Consider the following 12,971-nt stretch of genomic DNA (forward strand, 5'->3'; position numbering starts at 1 on the left):
GCCTTACAGAGCTCCCTAGCCCCCTTCCATCAAATAAAGACACAGCAAGAATTCTCCGGCCACGAACCAGGAAGTAAGCCCTCGCCAGCCTCTATGTCGAATCTGCTGGTGCCATGACCTCCAAGGTCTATTTATCCTCCAGAATAAATTTCTGTGGTTTATAAGCTACCAACTCTGTGGTGTTCTGTTATAGCAGGCTGAACAGGCTAAGACAAGAGACCATGGAGAAGATAATGTTAGGGGTTCCTAGACCCAGTATTAACTGACACTGAATCACATGGTGAGAGAGTTTACCCCTTTCCCATCATTCTGATGACAGCACAGTGGGTGCCAGCATATCTTTAACGCCTCTCTAGCAGTTGCTAATCTCCGCTTTCAACAAAGAATGAGTAGGCCTCAGACTCAGAGCCTTGGCAGGCTACAATTCTAGCTAAAATTCTCATGACGCTGGTTTTCCCCTCCCTGATTTCTTCAGTGATTTCCTTCTTCATAGAACAAGAGAGAGTAATTAGACTACACATGATAAAAATGAATTTTTAAATGAATTTTAAATATCTAATTTCTACATAGAGGTATTTCTAAGTGAATCAACTTAAAGAGAAATACTATGTTAATAATAGTACCAGAGGTAAAATTCATGCACATGGTACTCAAATGGTGAGATCTGAGGACATGCTAAGTCATTCTCTTTGATCCTAATAACAACCCTGTGAGGCAGACGTCTTTTTCGTCTCTGGTTTACATGTTAGAAACTGGGACACAGAGAGAAGTGACTCAGCCAAGGTCACAAAGATCTCTTCAACCCAATTCTACCCGGATCCAAAGTTTGAAATCTCGCCATAGATCATGACAGATCATGGCATTTATTTTCCAGAATCAGAAGTCACCAATTTGGGAAAGCCTCATATGAATCTCTCTCTCTCTCTGTTTTTTTTTTTTGTAATTGAAGTATAGTCAGTTACAAGGTGTCAATTTCTGGTGTACAGAATAATGTGCCAGTCATGTATGTATATACATATATTTATTTTCATATTCTTTTTCATTAAAAGTTATTAAAAGATATTAAACCTAGTTGCCTGTGCTATACAGAAATTTGTTTTTTGTCTATTTTTATATATAGTGGTTAACATTTGCAAATCTCAAACTCCCAGATTTATCCCTTACCACCCCCTTTCCCTGATAACCATAAGATTGCTTATTATGTCTCAGAGTCTGCTACTACTTTGTAGATGAATTCATTAGTGTCTTCTTTTCTCTCTCTTTTTTTTTTCTTTAGATTCCACACATGAGTGATATGTGATATTTTTCTTTCTCTTTCTGGCTTACTACACCGAGAATGAGGATAAAAACATGGAATGCTTCACGGGTTTGCATGCCACCCTTGCGCAGGGGCCAGGCCGATCTTCCCTGTATCACTCCAATCTTAGCACATGTGTTGCTGAAGTGAGTACCTCACATGGATCTCTTAAGGAGGCCCCAGGGACCTGCCAGCTTTAGAAGCTAGCAGTCAGGTGCATGGGTAACCCTCACCTGGGCAAAGCACTACATTCTCTCTCCAAATCTTCTGTAGCTTCTCCTCCCACAGGGCAGCTACAGAGAAAGGCAGAGCGGTAGTGGAACCAGACATTAGATTGTAAATTGTTCACTTGGATCAGTAATAGAGTCCCTGGGATGACAGTGCTGTTCCAGAGAAGACAGCCCTCAGTGCTCAGGCATTCAGGACATTCTGAAACTTTCCTGAGCAGGACAGCTCATTCTTCTGCCCCCACCGAGCCTGGTCCAGCCATTAGATTGCCTACCTGCTGGCCTTTCTAGCCGCTCTGCTTCTGTCACCATTGGTGCTGGGCAGAACCGGCCTTATCTGTACATTGATGAGTCATGCTTTCTGAACATTTCAATGTTTTATCCCTGCGGGGAAGATTCTGGTAAGTACCTTCACTTTCACTGCTCTTAATATCCCATGCCTCCCTCTTAGGACTATTTCTAAGGCTCTTAAAGAAAATTGAACTTTTTGGCAGTTGTAGTGCAGTGGTTGGAGAGAAAAAAAAAACTGCAGGGTTGGGGAATGTTTTCATGATGAGCTAGCTGGAAAGAACATTCATACTTTGTCTTCCTCTAGTTTGATGGCTTGAGTACCTGGAATGTTCTAGGCGTTATATGACATGTGAGAATTCTTGGCGTCCTGAAACTATACAAATCCGAGGAAAATGACATTTGGTAAGTTTTTATTCACATAACACACACACATGATGGTAACTCTCAGTTACTGTTATTGTCTCTTTTGGAGCCAATTCTCAATGATGCAGTGAATGGCATCCGCTTTGAGTTATAAAAGCTGCCTTTGTGTTCCAGCTCTGACACTAATGTGATGTGCGGACACCTCATTCTGGACCTCAATTCTCTCATCTGTAAAGTGGGAGAATTGGACAGAATTTATCTCTGCAGGTCCCACAATTCTCAAGCACTAGGTCATCATGGGGACACTGCTGTCTCTCTCTGAGCCATGGATTTCTCATGGACAAAATGAGCTAATTAAGCCTTGGCCACTTCACATAGTAATGATGAGAATTAAAATTAAATGGTTTATGCGGCTACCTATGTGATAGAGGCATACCTCAGTGATATTGTGATAAACATAGTGACAAAGCAAATATTGCAAGAAAAAGTGAGTCACACAAATGTTTTTGTTTCCCAGTGCACTGTATTGTGGTCTCGTAATACCACTGCATCTGAAAAAAGAACAATGTATATATCTTACTTAAAAAATACTTTAGCTGAAAAATTCCAACCATCACCCATGCCCTCAGCTAATCATAATCTTTTGCTGGTGAAGGGTTTGAAATATATCAAAAATTACCAAAATGTAACACAGAGACATGAAGTGAGCAAATAGTGTTGCAAAAATGGTGTATGATAGACTTGCTCAACGACACAGGGCTGCCCAAACCTTCAGTTTGTAAAAAGTGCATGATCTGTGAAGCGCAATAAAACAAGGTATGCCTGTATTTTGTTACAAGTGAAGTTCTACCAATTGTGATGTGTTACTGTGATGAGAACAAAGATAATCAACTGATCGATGCACGTCCTTGAGATGCTAGTAACAGGCTCCTTCAGTGACTAACATAAATGAAGGGGACGTTTGGTTTCATTTTGTTCATTTTTTGAGAAATATTTGTCACACATTTACAGAGCCTTATTTAGACCATCTTTATATTTGGGGGATTTTTAAAAATTATAGTAAGTACATTTAAACATCAGATCTACCCTTTTAACACATGTTTAAGTGTATAATACAATATTACTAACTATAGGCAGGATGTTAAAGGTCTCTAGAACTTAATCATCTTGTGTAACTGAAACTTTATACCTGTGAGTAGCAACTCTCCATTTCCTCCCCACCAGCTCCTGCCCCTGGCAGCCACAATTCTACTTCTGCTTCCATGACTTTGCTCATTTAGATACTTCATGTGAATGGAATTATGCAGTGTTTGTATTTTTCTCTCTGGGACTGTTGTCACAAATGGCAGGATCTCCTTTTTTAAGGCTGAATGGTACTCCATTGTCTGTCTGTACTGTTTTCTTTATCCATTTATTCATCAACGAACATTTAGGTTGTGGCCGCATCTTGGTGTTTGTGAGCAATGCTGCCGTGAGCATGGGAGTGAGGAGATACTAGAGGGCTCTCAGGGAATCAGGAAACCATAGATCTGGGAATGGCAGAAAACGTGAACCACAGAAATGGCCCCAGAGCAGATGAGTCCTGGGGGGCCGTCCCCACGGACATGAATGAAATTCATCTCTCCTGCCCTCGTTTCACTCACTCAAGATCCTAAGCCCCAGAACCGGAATCTAACTGACCAAGTTTAGGATACCTGCCTGCCCACCCCTCACTCCTGACTCAAGGATCTGGCCCCTTCTGCTTCCATAAAGGGGCGGCGGGAGCCTGAATTCACTCTCCTTCTGAGAATACGTCTGGCGGAGAGGATCACGCTCCGAGGGGAAATCAGGGTCTGTTAGGAAGGGGAACATAATTCTGCACAACCCGTAAGTGTGAGATTATTACTGCCTGGAGATTTACTTAAATGCTTAAATAATCACAATGTGTCACCCTCAGATGTAATTTTTTTCAACTTTTTGAGATCACGCATTTCCCCACCTGGTACAAACAGGTAACTTGGTTTCTTTCTTCCTTCCTTCCTTCCTTCCTTCCTTCCTTCCTTCCTTCCTTCCTTCCTTCCCTCCTTCTTTCCTTCCTTTCTTTCTTCCTTTCTTCCTTCCTTCCTTTCTTTCTTTCTTTCTTCCTTTCTTTCATTCTCTCTTTCCTCCATCTCCTCTCTCCTTCCTTCTCTCCTCCTTCCCATCCTCCCACCCCCTTTTCTCATCTCTTCCCTACCCTCCCCCCTCTCTTCCTGTTCTCCCCCTCTCCTTTCTCTCTCCCCCAACTCACTTCTGTCAGGGAAGGTGACAGGGGCAAAGGGAGAGGCAAAGGCTATTCAGGAGTCTCATGGGTCCCTCTGAACCAGAGAGAAAGGACTGTCTCCTCCTGCTTCAGCATCCTGGTCAATTAGACCCTCCCTCAATCTACCCCAAACACACACACACACAGTAAACAACCATACACTCATGTGTGTATGCATACAGACAGATAGACATGTACACACATACATGTGTATAGGTACATACACACAGGCATATGCACACATGCACGCATGTACAAATCTATGTGCACATGTACAAATACACACACATGAGCACCAACACACATGCATACACACACACACACACACACACTCTCCTAACCCTCACCTCCCTCCTCTCAGGCAAAAGCCCTGTTTCCTTCAGCTCATGCACAGTCACTCTTCACCTCCTGATGAAATTTAGCCAACTATGACTTGGACCCTGGCTTTTTCCCCTCAGTTGGTAGGGGAGAGAGAGACATGCAATTGTGGAAATCTTCTCTTCCTGCTCTGTGGCAGCCCCTGACCACCTTGAAAGGTCAATGACAAGCAACAAAAGACTTTATCCAAATTCCACGTGAATCGGACTTGCACATCAAAGAACTTAGGGCATTCTTCGAATGTACTACATTTTTTTTTATCTATTCATCCATCAACGAACATGGAAGCACTGGAATGCGTCCTCAGCAGCTCACCAAGACGTCCTCGACCACAAGCCAAGCCTGCAGAATAAAACCAACACAGCAGAGAGACACAGTTCTTCAGTTCTTACTGGAAAGCAAACAAGAGCCTGCAGACATAGACAAACCGATAAGAGCACTAGCAGAGCTGTCCAAGGTCAGCGGAGACCTGGGAGCATCGGGGGAAATGCGAGGTACCATTCTGCCAGCCTAACTGCAGGGAAGGAATGGTCTTCTGCACCAACTCCGAGAGCGAATGTCTAAAGAACTACAACCCCCTCAGGAGCTGTTGGTTTCAAAAGTAGCTTGTAATAACTCGCTTGGCCAAGAGACACTACACAAGATATTTTGTCCTATATTTTACTGTAAGAATTTTCAAGGATACATAAAAACTGGGAGAGTTTTACAGTGAAAACTCATGTACTCGTGACCTAGACTCAACTACTAACATCTCCTTGCTTTCACACATGTCTCTCCATTCTCCTTTCTAGCCAGCACTCCGTTTCATTTCTGGACGCATTTCATTCACGGTTAGTGGCATGAAGCAGTACACTTCATTCCAGAACTTCAGCACATGTGTCACTAACTAGCGTTCAGTGTTTGTTTGTGGTTCATACACAAGATACTTTTGACATTAAAAAAATAAGTAAGACATAGGGGTAAAGGGAAGGGAGGAACGAAAAAGGGGAACACAGAGAATTTTTAGGGCAATGAAAACACTCTGCATGCTGCTACAATGGTGGGTACATGGCATTATACATTTGTCCAAAGCCACAGAGTGTACAACACCAAGAGTGACCCCTTAATGTAAACTAGGAAAATTGGGTGACAATAACCGTCATATTCATTGATTGTAACAAATGTACCACTCTGGTGGGGGATGTTTATGGGGGGTGGGGGTGCTCCTCAGGTGAAGGGCGGAGGGGATATGGGAAATCTCTCTACCTTCTGCTCAATTTTGCTCTGAACCTAAAAGTGCTGAGAAAACAGTCTGGTTTTTTTAATTAAATAAATAATGAAAAATGAACTAAAACCTATGACTTAGGTCTAACAGGGAACTGGCACACGGGCATCCCATGGGCTGAATTCCACTTGCAGACATGTTGGTTTTCCCTCCCCAGTGTCTATTCCAATCCCTCCAGGCAGAGAATGCCACGTTTCCTTTGGATAAATGGTCTACCCTTTCTCACAATCCATGTGATTTATAAAGAACTGACCCCTTCTCCTGGCTCCATTGCTGGGCCCATGAGCCCCGCCTGGCTGATCAGCTGGCTTCAGAAATCCAACTCCAGCTGGTGGGTTTGGTAGAGATGGGCACATGAGTCAGGTGGGTCCAGCGAGAGCCAGAATTCTCCTCTAGCCCAGGTTACTAAGCTGTTAGGTTACATCCAGGGATGCTGGTACCCATTTTTTATGAGGCTGTATGAGCCTGCATGAGAATGAAGTTAATCCAGAGCAAAGCCTATTGGTGGAAAGGAACAGGAAATTTTTCCTCCTGGATCCCGTCAGGCCTAAAATTTGGCCAACTTCTATACTTTTCGGTTACAAGAGCCAGTACATTCCTTTTTAAAAATTAAGCTAGTTTGAGCTTTTTTCTATTTATTTCAATAAAAAAGAGACAAATACACAGTAGGGAGCTGAGCTGGGATTCACACTCAGGTCCGGGTTGAAGGACTCACTGCATGCCCTGTAATGAGGTCCTGCATTAAGGATTCAAAGAGGAAGGACATTTACCCTGCCCATGGGGTGATCTGAATCCAGGAACTGCAGGTCCTTGAGCGGCAATGCCATGTAGTAATTGAAGGAGAGAAGGGGTGTCAGGGAGTTGCAGGGGGCGTGCTGGCTAGGAAAGGCTTTGAGGATGAGGAGTCTGGAAAAGCGAGGAGAAACCAGAGGACAAGTTAACATTCTTAACCGAAGTGCAGGGACAGGGCAGGTCAGCAGGGTGGGAATAGGGTGCTCCAAGCCCCCTTTTACCAGCCCTCCCATCCAGAACTCAGTCCTAATCACTGTGTGTCTCCCTCCACATCTCCATCTCTCCCTCTCTGTCTCTCTTTTTCTTTTCCTCTCAGCCTCTCTCTACACGACCCCCACCAACCCTCTCCCTCTCCCCCTCCTCTCTGTCTACTCTCTCCTCCCTCCCTTGTTCTCATGGACTCATTCTCCTGTGACACAGTCCACTCCATCATCAAAACCACCAAGTTCAAGCCAACATCATTTCTCACATGTCCAACTTGACAGCCTCATAACTTGTCTTCCCGCCTCCATTCTTGCCTCCCTTCTATCAATCCTCCACCTCCCTGACAAAGCAAATGTTTTAAAATGCAAATCATGGCACGCCTTTGCTTTAAACCAGGGATACACAGCCTACAAGGTCCTTCGCATTCTCCAATCACTCATTGGTCTTCTGGTTCATCAAAGAGTCCTTCTCACTCCCACCCTAGGACCTTGGCACTTGCTCTTTTTTTCTCCCTAAGATGCTCTCCTCACTACTAGCCCCACATCCCTTCTCTGTTTAACTATTATTCATCCTTCATATCTCATCTCAGATCCAAATATTACTTCCTCAGAGAAGCCTTCCCTGATTGCCAGACCACATCAGATATCACTGGTATATGTTCTTTCATTCCTTTGACTTTTTCTTTAAAGCACTTCTCCAAGTTTAAATTATGAGTGTGCATATGTGTGTGTGTGTGTGTGTGTGTGTGTGTGTGTTTATGGTATCAGATGGATTGATTCATGTCTATCTCTTGCTTAAAGATCCAGGAAAGCAGAGACCAACTTTTCAAAACAACTGTATATCCAGAACTCAGTACAGTGGCCAGCAAACACTTCTAGGTTATTACAGTTCCCACCACTCCCAATTGCCTTCCCAACACTGAGTAAAGTGTTAGTTGCAATTTATGTAATATTTGTACTACTGATTTTCTTAAAGAATTATTACTTCAGACTACTGTCTCCATCAAAGGATGGAGAAATGGAAGCTAGACCAAGAGGGCAAGGTGTTTCCAGGAAAACAGGAAATAGCCTATCTCTTTGCAGAAGTGAAGAATGTACAATAGCTTTGCCTCACTCATGTTTATTACCTGTCCGGGCTTATAAGCATCTGAGTTTGCAACCCATTCCCCTAACACTGTCTGTATATTTCTATTATATTTATTTATTCATTCATTTAATATTTATTAACCTGGCACTATTCTTGGTACTGGAAATACAGCAGAGGACAAGATAGATGGAGTCCTTGCCCTAGTGTTACCTGGAAGCCCACATTATATTATGTGACAGTTTTCTGTTAATACCTGTCTTTCCATTAAACTAAGCTCCTCCAGTGGTTACAACACAGGCTCTGAAGCCAGACTGCCTTGGACAGGTGGCCCAGGCAAATCCTAGCCAAGTGGCCTTGGACAAATTACTAAACTTCTCTAGGCCTTGATTTTCTCACCTGTGAAATGGGGTTAATAACTGTACCTTCCTTCCTGTGTTACAATGAAGATTAAATGAGTTAAGAATAACTGTCTCGTCATAAACCACCAAGAAATGTTGACTCTTATTACCCACTTCTATGGCCTAAGCAGAAGCAGCTTCATGGGTGTAGGACTTGCGCTGTCACACAGGCCCCTCGCTCAGAAGGGCTCGTGGTTTACTGCCCTGCTGTTGCCATCCTGAAATTCTTAATTTTTGGACAAGGGACCTCCTGTTTTCATTTTTTATCAGGTTCTGCAATTATGCAGCCTATCCTGATTAACACACATTAAATGTCCAGTAAAAGTCTGTTAAAGAATGAAAAAGTGCATGAATTTCGCCAACCACTGTTGTCAGCTCGCACATGCCACTGCCTTACAGAACCAGTCAAGTGGGTCGGCGCCTGAGCAAAATTAAACAGCCTTTTTTGTTGACTCATCCAGTTCCTCCCCTGAGACCAAGAACACCCAAGACCTGACTTATGACCTTAAAGTTCCTCTCATCCAACCCATCCATTTCCCGGGAAACTTGGACCTCAACAAGGTGCCAGTGTTCTCGACAGAGCAGCAAAGAACCCAGTCCAATTCCCCATTCTCCAGAATTGCAGTCTGCACTGTTTTCACTGCTCCACACCCTCTCTCCCTACCCAGCATCCCTGGAATGAGACATACCTGGTTTTCTTTATACCCATTTTACAGATGGGGAAATGGAGACTCAGAAATAAGATCCACCAAGATTCCCCATACGGCCCAGTTCCTCTGCTCAGTAGTATTTCTACTTTTATAAAGAGTCTCTAACTAGAGCCCCAGGATCAAACCACACAAATCATTTTAGAAGAGCAGTCATGTATCATGATTATATGCTAAATCAGAGATTGTGCCCTTTCCCAACCTTATGGGCATCCCATATTCTGACTCTGTAGCTCACAAAGACAAAGATATACTCATATCCCCATGCCCTGCATGCTCTAGGTCAGTGGGTGCTGGGACCCTTCATCCTTTCAATGTTTGTTGAGAATCTGCAAAATGCAAGCAGGGTGTAGACGCTGATCATGGAACTATGAAAAAAGATAAAAGGCCTCGCCCCTCTAAGAGGGGAAACACACAAGAAACAAACTATCTAAACAAATTGTATATGGTGTGTTGATGGTGCTAAGTCTATGAAGAAAAATTAAAGGGGTGGGGAGCAGAGGAAGTGAGCATTTTGAATAGGAATTGGTGAGGATTTTACTTCTAAGTAGGGTTGTCAGGGAAAGCATCAATCAAGAGGAGACACAGAAGCAAAAATCTGAAGAAGATGAAGAAGCAGGTTAATGCGGTTTTCTGGAGAAAGAGCACTTCAGGTAGAGGAAGTAGCCAGTGCAAAGGCCCTGAGGCATTATCTGTAGCTCACAATGTAAAAAGACCTCTGAATAGACTGGGAGCTTTGTCAAATGGCATATACCTGCCTGTCCCCAGCCCCTGTTTCTCATCTCAGTCAAGTTGCCTGCAGACAAATCCAATCTATAGGTTCTTTAAAAATTATTTTTCAATCCTCTATGATGGCTCTGTTTTTTGTTTTGTTTTTGTTTGGGATAGTCACATTTAAAATGAAAGCGTTCACAGCAAAATTTCAGTCTCTAACTTGGCTTGAGATATCACCGGCCCGGGCTTGAGTGCACGGGCCCACGTGACTCAGTAATAATCTGTCCCTTTAGGGGCCATATGCCTCCCTGTTCATCACCGACCCAGCCAGGACCAGCGGATCCCTCCCTCATGCAGACTTTCTGGTCCTGAGTGCGATGGAGTTTACCCCACCCCACCCCTATCTCTGCCTGGGGGAGCCCCTAACAATGATGGGAACTGGACGTAGGCCCCTTGCTGTGCATGAGGGGCAGGGGTCCCCTCTATCTTGGGAGACCTGGAAGAGGCTGGGGAAAGCCCACCAGTCCCCTCTCCCCTAAAGTGGATGTTACGGGGTGGGGGGGCTGCTGGAGAGCAGGGGGACGTGGGGTCTTAGGCCTCTCTGAGCTCATCAGTCGCCCCTGCGTTGGCAGCTGCTACAGCCCCACCTCTCCTCGGGGTTTCTGCAGAATCCTTCACTCTCACACGCACTGTCTTGAGCCTCAGACAGACTTATTTTCCTTCCCAGTTTGGCCGTGGCTCCCAGAAAAGCTGCGTGGGGAACTCTACATCTGCCGACCCTGAGAAGAAGGGGGTGCCCATTCACCCCAACTCTCCAAGACCGCCAAACCCCACCTGCTTAATCTCTCTTATCCTTCACACAACCTCCAAATTCTAGACCACCCCTCAGTTGACTCACATGTGCGTTTGTGTGTGTGTGTTTGGTGCATCCTGTGAGCACATGAGTGTGGTCTCTGTGCATGTTGATGGGGTGCCCCTGAGCTTTCACGTGTCTGGGCATGGGAAGAGAGGGCCTCCGCGTGCCCGCGTGAGTTTAGGTGTGCCCTCATGACTGCGTATTGTGTCTGCGTGAGTGTGGGTGAGTGTGTCGGTGGCCGCAACACCCCTATCCCTGGCAGAAAGGCTCCCTGTGGAGGGCTTCTGTTATCCTGCCTGCATCCCATTCAAAGGCACTCAGCTCAGGGATAGCCCACCTCGGGCCTCCCGCAGAGTCGGCACAGGCATTCAGAGGCACGCACACTTCCTTTCAGGCTCAGCTCCTCGGGTCCAGGAGAGCTGATGACCCTACAGCATCCTTGCTCCTCCAGCCTCCTCCTCCCGCCCCCTGCCCTGGGTGGAGAATCCTCTATATGGAGATGGACTCTCGAAGCACTGGCGAGGGGAAAAGAGAGGTGGCTGGGAGAAAAGTCGAGCAAGGCAAACTGAGGACACGCTGGAGGAGTACGGAGCCTTTGCGGGAGAAGCAGGTCCCACCCACACCACGCCCCTCCGGCGGCGGGTGGAGACGGGGGTAGTCTGTTCCCACTGTCTCCCTCTGGGGTTCCCAGGTCTAACTCCCATCTCCTCCAGAAACTGGAGCGGAGAGAGGCAGCCGGGACCCCCTCCTCCCGAGCATCTCCCCACCCTCTGCCCTCCACCGCGATCAGGCAGTAGCTGATTGGCTGAGGGGAGCGGCGTCCCAGCCCCCCGGCTCAGAGGCGGGAGCAGAGCCGGCCCGGGGTGGGAGGCGCACAGACGGGCTCCGGGAGCCCCTCCCGAGTCCCAGCGCCCTGCGCCCTGCGCCCTGCGCCCTGCGCCCAGCGGGAGGGCTGAGCCGGGACTCCAGGCGGGCAGGTGCGGAGGGAACAGAGGGGACCACGGCCAAGGGTAGAAGCAAGTCCTGTGGGGAGAGAGGCGCTGCTGCTCCAGCTGCTGCCTCGGCTGCCGCCGCCACCAAGCCGGCGTCCAGAGCGGGGCTGGCAGGCCGGGCGCCGCGACAAGGGGAGCGAGGGGCGCGCTCATGGAGCACACGCACGCCCACCTCGTAGCCAACAGCTCGCTGTCCTGGTCCGCCGGCGCGGCCTGCGGTCTGGGCTTCGTGCCCGTGGTCTACTACAGCCTCTTGCTGTGCCTCGGTTTACCAGGTGAGGGGCGTGGGGGAGAGGGAGGGAAGCCACGAGCCCCCAGCGCGGGGCGAGCCTGCCCAGGCACCCCCCCCCCAACCCCGGGCCTAGCCACCTTCTCCGAGAGATCCCTGGCGCCCCCTCTGAAAAAGTTTATGCCTTAAGGGCAACTGCGGACATTTCCAGACTCGGGGGCAAGGAAGTTGCGGTGGCCTGGCAGGAACCGTGCTTGTGTGCGGCTCACGAGTGCGCGCGGCAGGCGATGGGCAGGATGTGAGAGGGGTTGGTGTGCGGGCGCGGGGATTCGACTGTGTCCGTGTGTATTTGGGCGTGTGCGCGTCTGAAGTCAGCGGCGTTCCCGAGCCGGTCCAGGGAGGGCTGTGTGTGTGACTTGACTGCAGGTGCGGAGACATGATTTCGTGGGGGCCTCCCCTCTTCGGTCGCCCCCTACGTCCACTCAGACTGGGGGCACCTCTGACCCTCAGCTTGTCGCTGCCTGACTTGAGATGAAGCCCGAGACGCTGATGCTGGCTGCACTCTCTTGCTCCGGGTCCCTTGGGCTGGAGCAAGGGATGACAGCCCCCCACCCCCACCCCCGCTGCCACTCATCGAGGAACGCGTCTCCAGGCCGGCTAAGAAGAGTCAGGATGACTCTGGGACCATGCCTTGGGACCATGCCCTGGACAGGGCAAGGGTAAAAAGACACTCGCGGGCTGCTGAAGCCACCACCTCAGGGGGTCACAGTCTCCTTGAGGACATGTCTCACCCCTTGGCTTTGCCTCCTGTCCCGCTCACCCTCGGCAGCTAACAGCGCTGCAGATGTCTGGCTGGTCCCACATCCTAGCCTTCTGTTCAAAGTGTGGCTGA

At 47.6% G+C, this 12,971-nt stretch overlaps 1 protein-coding gene and 1 non-coding gene across 2 annotated transcripts in view; one reads left to right on the forward strand and one right to left on the reverse strand.

Annotated features, from left to right (window-relative positions):
- Positions 1-1,344: 1,344 nt before the first annotated feature.
- On the reverse strand, positions 1,345-1,451 carry LOC123618576 (U6 spliceosomal RNA). Its single transcript, XR_006727035.2, has one exon. It is a non-coding gene; the product is annotated as a U6 spliceosomal RNA (small nuclear RNA).
- A 10,550-nt stretch (positions 1,452-12,001) lies between these two features.
- GPR139 (G protein-coupled receptor 139) overlaps positions 12,002-12,971 on the forward strand; it is a 34,210-nt gene continuing 33,240 nt past the window's right edge. Inside the window, exon 1 of the mRNA XM_074345421.1 lies at positions 12,002-12,125. Within this exon, the coding sequence (XP_074201522.1) occupies positions 12,002-12,125 (124 nt within the window). The remainder of the gene's footprint in view (positions 12,126-12,971) is intronic.

Source organism: Camelus bactrianus, chromosome 18 (genome assembly GCF_048773025.1).
Source record: "Camelus bactrianus isolate YW-2024 breed Bactrian camel chromosome 18, ASM4877302v1, whole genome shotgun sequence".
NCBI lineage: Eukaryota > Metazoa > Chordata > Mammalia > Artiodactyla > Camelidae > Camelus > Camelus bactrianus.